The 9,221-nt window shown below is 35.1% G+C and overlaps 1 protein-coding gene across 1 annotated transcript; it reads right to left on the bottom strand.

Annotated features, from left to right (window-relative positions):
- Positions 5,704 to 8,923, bottom strand: LOC109359160. Its single transcript, XM_019603723.1, has 6 exons — positions 8,457 to 8,923; positions 8,161 to 8,343; positions 7,789 to 7,914; positions 7,033 to 7,221; positions 6,347 to 6,529; positions 5,704 to 6,228 (listed from the first exon to the last, which is right to left on the bottom strand). Exons 1-6 carry the CDS (start codon positions 8,658 to 8,660, stop codon positions 5,914 to 5,916), a joined length of 1,200 nt encoding a protein of 399 aa, XP_019459268.1. The 5' UTR covers positions 8,661 to 8,923; the 3' UTR covers positions 5,704 to 5,913.

Raw genomic sequence — 9,221 nt, 5'->3', positions numbered from 1 at the left:
CCTATATATTAGATATCACTCTCAAACAATTTTGAGTATTATAATATCAAATATAAAGGTTCACAACTTAATTGTACAAGACATTATAGTGTCAAATACAAAGGTTCATAATTGTCATACCATTCTACCACACTATAAGAATCATATTTAGTATTATTCAATTCTACAAGAGCTTTTATATTTTGAATCTCTTTTCATTGATACTACATTACAATCTCAAACATTTTTTATTTTATCAAATATAAATGATCACAATTGTTATACAATTTGCCTACATCTACGGGAGTCCTTTCATTACAATTATACATGAACTTATATGACTTGAAACCCTTTTACTAGATACTACATTGCACTCTCAAATATTTTTTAGGCTCGTGATGTCAAATATAAATGTTTATGATGGAAATATCATTCTTCCACACCTACGAGAATCATATTTTATACAATTCAATTCTACGAGATAGTTTAACATGTTAAACCTAATATAGAATATCTTTTAGTTAGATGTCCGACTCGAATTTTATAGCAATTACGAAATGAGAACTTATTAAATTTCAATAATATAAATTAGCCATGTAATATTATGTCCAAGCAAAAAAGAAGACATGGAATGACATTGAAGAAAATTATGTTTAGGGAATGATATGTTTGAAAAATGAGAATTGAGGATTGTATCCTTGTGAGAGTATTCTCCAAATCTTCTTGGCTGAACCAATATTAGAAGTTCTTATCAAGAATCAAGTTCGTGCGACGAGCATCACTTTGGCTTATCAATACCTTATAGTATTGTGGCACCTTTCATCTTAAGTCTCTTTCATCTTCTTTTATCCAATTTTATATTTCTATTTCCATTTATAACAAAAGCTCTACTCAACCGTGAGCTTGACCATACACCAACCAAGATAGATCATGTAAAGAGCCTTTGTCCAAGAGGTTCACATCAAGTGGCATCAGAGCTAATCTCTTGCTTGGTGCTCATCATTATTTCTTGGCTATGAGCATAGTTTTCTTTCTCTTTCAAAATCAAAAATCAAAACGTGTTAAAAGTGTCAAAGTCCAAAATCAAAATCGAAAAGTGTCAAAGTCCAAAATAAAAAAGTGTCCAAAAGTGTCAAGTGTCAAATTCTTTCTTTGAGGTATAACTCAAGTCACAACATTTCCATCTTGAGAAGTTGGGGAGATTTTCTTTCACAAATTCTTGGTTCAAACTTGGTTTACTTAAGAAGGTCGTGGAGGATAGTGTTGAGTGATACACAATTTCTACATTTTCCACAAATAAAAAGTGAGTGATACACATGAGTTTGAGTGAAATTTCTAACCATTCTAATCACGAAAGTGATAGTTCTCCATTGTCCCCAAGGGCAGCAACCCTACATACAATAATGACAACATCGTTTCAAACTCTCCAAAGACAAATGGAGCAAATGAGATTAGGGTATAATATAAGGCTTGACAACTGTGCCTATAGGCATTCAAGTGTCTCGGATGATGAAGGAGGCATGGGTAGGCAAAGAAGTGAAGAAAAGAGGGGGAGAAGAAGGGAGGATGATGAGCTAGAAGGGATCAAGATAATGGTGCCAACCTTTATTGGCAAGAATGATTCGAAGGCTTACCTTGAGTGAGAATTGAAAATTGAACAAGTATTTGATTGCAATTCTTAAAATAGGGAGAAAAGGTCAAGGTCGCATCCTTAGAATTCAAGGAGTATATCATGATTTGGTGGGATCAACTTCAGAAGGAAAGGAGAAGAATTGGTGTTGAACTAATTGATACATGCGATGAGATGAAGTTGATCACGAGGAGGATGAGGTTTGTTCCTAACTCCTATCAAAGAGATATTCACAACAAACTACAAAGACTAACACAAGGGTCTAAGAGTGTTGATGGGTATTTAAAGAAAATGGAATTAGCCTTATTGAGGTCTAATTTCCATGGAGACTGAGAAGCCACTATGTCAAGGTTCTTACATGGATTGAATCAAGACATTCAAGACATTGTTGAGTTATAACACTATGTTGAGTTAGATGATCTGGTTCAACAAGAAATCAAGGTAGAAGAACAATTGAGGAGGAACAAATAAAATTTTCCTCGGGGTCTAGTTCTAAGTATTAAACATCAAAATGGGTGGACAAATTCAAGAAGGAGGGTCCATCAAAAGATACTACACCTAGTACTAAGGGAACCGTGACTACAACCCAAGGTAAACAACCCATGGTGGCTAGCCAAAGGAGTAGAGATGTAAAATATTTAAAGTGCTTAGGCCTTGGACATATTTCTTCTCAATACCCTATAAGGAAGACAATGATCATGATGAATGGAGAGGTAGAGTCTCAATCTGAGGCTTCAAGTGATGAAGAGGATGATCATGAGGAAGATGATATTATTGTTCCTGAAGGTGAATTACTTGTGATGAAGAGGCTCTTAGAAAGTCAAGTCAAGGACCATGAGATAAAACAAAGAGAAAACATCTTCCATATAAGGTGTCTAGTTGGTGGCAATGTTTGTTGTTTGATTATTGATAGTGGAAGTTGCACTAATGTGGTTAGTACAAGATTAGTGTCAAAACTCAATCTTGAGACTAAACTTCATCCCACTCTTTATCGTTTGCAATGGTTGAGTGAGGTGGGTGAGATGCTTGTAGACAAACAAGCTGAAGTTCCTTTTACCATTAGGAACTATGAAGATTCGGTCCTATGTGATGTGGTGAATATGGAGGCTAGTCATATGTTACTAGACCGGCCATGGAAATATGACAAAAGAGCTACACATAATGGACGTACAAACAAGTACACATTGGTACACAACAAGAAGAGGGTGATTTTTTCACCATTGACTCCTGAATAAGTCATTGAGGATAATAAGATTTTGAAAAGAAAAATAGAGCATGAGAGAAAATAAAATGAAAGAAAAGTAAAACAAAAGTGAGACAAAAACACACAAAAAAGAGGGAGAGAAAGCCACTATACCTAATGGGAAAAGTGGAAGAAAGTAGGGTTACCCTAACAAGGCAACTATCAACACCTCTATTTTGTTGCACAACTAACTTTGTTTTGCCAAATTATGTCTCCAAATTTTTTTAGGAACTTCAGATAATCAAGAGGGTTGATGACCAGCGGGAAGCCAAAACTGTGTTGACTTGCCTTGAGATAGGACTCATGGATGGTTTAGACAATCAAGTTGTGTTTACTAAGGATTGTGCCGAAATTCCTACCTAAAAATTCCACGGTAAGTGTTTTTACAATAATGGTCCAATAAGGATGTTTACTATGTTTCCTTTTGATGTAGGTGATGGAGATACAATTTCGAGGTCGAAATCTTCTCAAGAAGGAGGGGACGATGCAATACCCAAAGAGCCTAACATTGATCATGATAGCCTTGAAGGTATTAGTGGTCCTATGACTGAGGCAAAAAGGGCTCAAAATGCCCTTGGACAACTCATAGGGTTGATCCATGATGGTGAGTCAAAGTTAGCCCAAGGGGTTTAAAGATGCTCAGTAGCATCTTGGTCCATAGTTTTGACCGAGCCAAGGATGGACTAGGCTATGCGCATGAGACAGACCACGGGTCTGACCAAGGCGCTAATTTTGACCTTGGCACGGAGTCAGGTGCATCAGACATCAAGCCTGACCGAGGCGAGCCTGACCGAGTTGAAGTTCCTAGCGCACCAAGTGCGGAGCCAAGCGCTGGGCCAATATGGTCTGGCTAGGAAATCTGACCGAGGCGCATGCGCCTAGCCTGCTGCATCAGGCATTGGGACATTTTTATTTCAATAATAATTGTGTGGGCCAATTTCTGATCAACACTCAGTTTAATTTAATTTAGTGTTTATTTAATAAATCTGCCCATAAATAATACTTAGTTTGAAAAATGGCTCGTGAGACTTAAACCAAACCTAAAAATATAATTGACACTTTAATGCTTGGATCAACCTATAATTTTAATGAACCAACGGTATCCTAACATAGTCTAATTTTATTTGGCAGGTGAATAAAAGTTGTTGTGGCCATTGGAAGAGGAATGCTCAAAGGAATGAAAAATATGACCGTGGGGTGGCTTAAATGGGGCATTTGTGGTGCTTAAACACCTTGTTTGGACCGTTGGAGCTTATCTCACCTGTGCACAAATCATCCAGGGGAATCCTAAGTCATTTTCAGAGCTGTTGGAACAAAGTTGCTCGTGGGAAATTGCCATGTGCTCAATGAAGACTTTAAGTGTGCATTAATGGGGGTAATGGCCATATTCCAGTCGTTTGAGGTTTGGCTTGCTGGGCTACTCCAAGCCAACAACATCCTAAGCTATTTAACTCATTATCTATCACCTTTCTACTGAGGGAATTCTCTCCTTGGACGAAGAGAATCCTATGCCAACCTTAAGTGAACCCACAAGCCATTATGGAGATAATAACTCCAACATTCTACCATGTGCTGAAATATAAGTCAAGACTACAAGAAATGCAAGCATCCTATGTAACTCATCAAATCTTTCCATGAACTTTTTAAAGACATTAAGTCTTATTCAACATGTGCCTAAAGGATGAAGTCGTGCACTTTAAGAAGAAAGGAATTCTAAGCTAACGAAGTTTCAACTGTGGCAACCGAGGCATCCTAGGCCAATATCTTTATGTTTTCTTTTAATGTAATAAAGCACACGAAATACATGTGCTAAGCCAATTACCAACCGAATGTAGTCTAGTTTAGAAATAGATTCATTTGGCTCATGGTATCCTATGTTAAAGTACCATGCATTAGCCTTACTTCTTTGTCTTTACAAACCGTGGGAGCCTTGTCTATAAATGTAAGTCTTTTGTAATGGAATAAACAAGTTAAGTTGAATCATGATTCTTTGTGAACTGAGGATTGTATCTTTGTGAGAGTATTCTCCAAACCTTCTTGGCTGAACCAATATTAGAAGTTTTTATCAAGAACCAAGTTCTTGTGGCAAACATCACTTTGGCTTATCAACACCTTATAGTGTTGTGGCGTCTTTCACCTCAAGTCTCTTCCATCTTATTATATCCAATTTTATATTCTCGCTGCCATTCATTCATAACATAAGCTCTAGTCAACCGTGAGCTTGGTTATACACCAACCAAGATAGATCGTGCAAAGAGCCTTTGTCCAAGATATTCACATCACCTTCATAAGGAAATTAACACATAATACTATATCTTATAATCTTGCATCTGATTATCTCTATGCATATCTTCATATACTGACTTGAGCATCAGAGTATTTTTTCAGATAGTCACCCATACACTTTCATATCATACTCAAATAACAACTTGCCTGAATTCTAGAGTTCGAGTATGACATCCTCCATACCAAAGAACAATATAAAAATATTATTTTATTTTTATTTAATGCATTGCCTTATTCTTCCATGGAGCATTTCTAAGGATCATATTCCTAACCTTTTTTATTTTACAGAATCAAATATTAAGTTGATAGTTGGTTAACAAATATGATAATTTCTGCTTGTTGATTCAGGTGGTAAACAATTAGTTTTTTTTCTTTAAGTAAAATAGATATCATGTTTAAGTGTTGTGAGGGGGATTTTGTCCTCCTTGCTCAATACGGGACATCTTGTCCTCCCAACTTATTCAGATTAGACATGACTTATATATATTGGAAATCAAACAACAATCTCTTCCTTTTCCAAATACATTTGATATAGTAAAAGAAGTAATCACATTCATAATATGTTTACATTAATAAAAGAATTTATCAAACCAATCATAACATGCAATTGAAGTTACAAATTAAATAATAAATATGGATTTTTCTTCAAGAACCCAAACCTTCTTCCTCATATTGGCAATCAAGGAGAAAAAAATGTGAAAAATACTACAAAACATACATATTTTGCTTAAAACAAGATAACCCCATCTAAGACTAAGCTGTAAATAAAATGATATTATTTTGTATGATTATGATGAGAAGGTGTGACACTTGGAGAAACCTCATCTTCTGAAGTACTCGTACTATCTTCTTTTGTGAGCATCGGTGGAAGCTTCTCATTAGGTGATGGTGGTGATGATAATGATGAGGAATCTATAGGGTAAATATGTGTGACTTCTTCAATACCCTCATCGAGATATACCACATCCTGCATAGTAAGTTGATGATACTCCACAATCTCTCTTAGAAAACGGTTCTCACGAGAATATATCTCATTCTCATTTGCTAAACGAGCCTTCTCAGCAACAAGTGTCTCTAGTTGAAGCCGAATCTAAGGGAAAAAATCACATACAAATATATTTAAACTTTGCAAGCACACCAAAGTAATACACAACACTTATGACAAATATAAGAAAACACCACATGAGATTGAGCAATGTAAGTAATACCAGATCATCATCATCGTCATCATTTTGAGGACTATGTCCCTTGTCACTACCCTCTCTGTCCCTGAGTAGTTTATTTTCTTCTTCTAGTTGAGCACTCCTTGCTTTAGCAAATGCCAAATCTGCTTTTACTGTTTTTAGCTCACGAAGAAGTAATTTTGCTTTGGCAGCTGTTGCCATTGCCACCTGTACAAATGGAATCAAATTATGCTAACTCAAATTAACAACCATCACACATTCAACTTGATTTTTCAGAATTACAATCTGAAACAAAAGTTTAAACTTAGTATCCTACATATTTAAGTTAAGGTATGAAAGCTACTTCTTCGGTCACATTTTATAAGGTATAAGGGCTTCAAATTTTTTGCTGACCGCATCACGTGATGCAACCGCTATAATATGGTTGTGGTGACCGGCGCAACTGCGGTGTGACATCGAATCACAATGATGCCATCGTAATAGGCTGCATCAGACCGTATCAAGTCACAAGGCAACCCACATGGGTCATATTGATATAAAAAATATTTTTTACTCACAAAATAATTCGCACTACAATGGCCGTAATCACAATAACCATAACCGCGATCGCAACCGCAATTTAAAACACGGGTAATATAACATGTGACACAACTGTTGTACATGTCAGTTCATCAATGGCTTATATTCAGATTACATAATTGGCACCTTACATCGCGTGATGCCTTGAGTTGTGTTTCATGGCTAGATTGGTTGTTAGTGTTTGTGTTTGTGTGAGTTGATGATTGCTTCCATGGATTCCTCACATCTGAAGCTTGGTTTGAGTCCTCTGGAACATTTCCTTTTCGCCTCATTTGTGTTCTTATGTCTGCCGTCTTGTTCTCCACAATTGTTCTGCCTTCCTAAAGAAATTAACGAAGCACCATTGAAATGAAGAAACTAATATATACATTATTAATTGAGAGTACTGTCAGTAAAGTTTTTTATATATTCGACCAATCCTATGTGTTCACATCCTTGACTTTTAAGGTAATCATTATAAGATGCAAAAATAGAAGATAAAAAGATGTATATGTAAGAATTTTTATCCTATTACTGCATCATCTCTACTATTCATTTTCAATTATCATTGACTTTTTAAAAAAAGTAATTCAAATGAATGGTAAATGATATACTGATAATACATAAATTTTATATTGTCAGTGCATTGATATTTCACTCACTATATAAATATATATAGAAACAATGGGAGTGTAAATAGGTATATAAACTTGTAATTCAAACCTTTAGTTAACTTAGATCTATAAGAAAGTATGTTTATTTCTTGCCTAAGGTATGGATCTCTAATGTACTTTTGGAACATGAATTTCTTTTCAAGGAAAATGAACACTAGTTGCATGCATATACATAGTAATTAGAATTGTGCAGACAAAATATGAAATGTAAGTAGACAAGAGAGGGTTAGTTACCTCAAAAGCCTTCTCAAATGTGTCCCCTAGTTGATTGAGGGAAGAAGTGATTGCATCCAACCCCTTCCTAAATTTGGGATTGTCCATTTTTCTATTAGAGTCAGGTTGTTGGTATAATGGTTTGAACTGAAAGGATAGAAAAAACATAATCACATTTTGGGTAAGAAAATAATTTTTGTTGGGTGTGTGATTGTTCATCCCAATAAGTGTTGTTATGAAGAATCAAACTTTTAACATTTTGATCATGTTGATCATCCTAAGGATCTAGTGGGCCTTATACCACTAGACCAATACCTTGTTGGTTATTTCGGGTGAATTGAATTAAAGTGTGCAAGAAGCCTATTATGTTATATTTAATGTAAATCAAATAACCTGGGAAGCAGGAGCAGCAGGTGTATAGGTATTAGATGAGGTTGATTTGAGATTTTGGTTAAGGATTTCATGTTGTGATGATGATTTGTTGTCATCAATAATTGATTTGGCTTTCTGAGCCAGCACACCCCAGAAACCAGCCTTGGCCTCATCTCTCCCTAATCCTCCATAAGCATCAAAACTCTGCATTTATGAAATGACTCAAAACAAAATATTGATTCTAATATATTACACCTTAAAACAAGTGAAGTTGAAAGAGATAAAATATAATAAAAGATTGATGAAAACGAAAGAACCTTAGATCTTTGAGGATCATGGTCTTGGAAGGCAAAGGAAAGAGGTTTGATGGGATTAGAGGCAAGGGGAGATGATGAATTATGAACAACATTAATTCCATTTGAATTGGAATCCTTAATATGAGATGATGATGATGAATGAAAATCAAAATCTTCTTGCAAGGTTGAAATTTTGGTCATACCTTGCTTTCTCCTATAAGCCATGATGCTATCTATCTATTGCTATGATCACAACTCAATTTACAATGCAACCAAGTGTGTATATCTGTCTGTTTCAGATTCAACTATTGCTACTCAATTCCAAACCAACTCTTTCTATGTAATGAAATAGCAACCATCAAAAATTAATTAATATATTGAATTTAATCATATATACTATCTAATTAATGGTTTAATAATTGTTTGTTACATTATATTAAATACATTCATACACGTAAAGATAAAGATATAGTGAGAGAATGAGAAGGACATAAAAATAAAAAGAAAGGGAAAAGAAAAATAAAATAACACTAACTGATAGGTGGGTGGTATGTTTCCTTTGACAAAGACTACCTATATCTCGAACGGTGTCTCATTCTCTATTATGAATCAATCAAAATGTTATTTTTTATTTTTAAAAACTTTATTTTATTTATATGTCAATGTGTAATTAGTCCGGATAGGAAATGAGACACTGTTAGAGATGGATAATTCATGTCATGTTACCCTTTGCATTGCTTTTCATTTTGGAAGCCACCTTCAAAGTTCATCAATGCATTTCATGCA

The sequence above is a fragment of the Lupinus angustifolius genome, chromosome LG11 (assembly GCF_001865875.1).
Source record: "Lupinus angustifolius cultivar Tanjil chromosome LG11, LupAngTanjil_v1.0, whole genome shotgun sequence".
Lineage (NCBI taxonomy): Eukaryota > Viridiplantae > Streptophyta > Magnoliopsida > Fabales > Fabaceae > Lupinus > Lupinus angustifolius.
The sequence above is the reverse complement of the archived record's forward strand: the minus strand, read 5'-3'. Positions and strand labels throughout refer to the sequence as shown.

Coding starts and splice junctions, on each gene's coding strand:
- LOC109359160 (XM_019603723.1), bottom strand. CDS start 8,660: ATGGCTTATAGGAGAAAGCAAGGTATGACCAAAATTTCAACCTTGCAA. Junction 8,344..8,456: donor ATGATCCTCAAAGATCTAAG/GTTCTTTCGTTT, acceptor TCATAAATGCAG/AGTTTTGATGCTTATGGAGG. Junction 6,530..7,032: donor AACTCAAGGCATCACGCGAT/GTAAGGTGCCAA, acceptor CCATTTGTACAG/GTGGCAATGGCAACAGCTGC.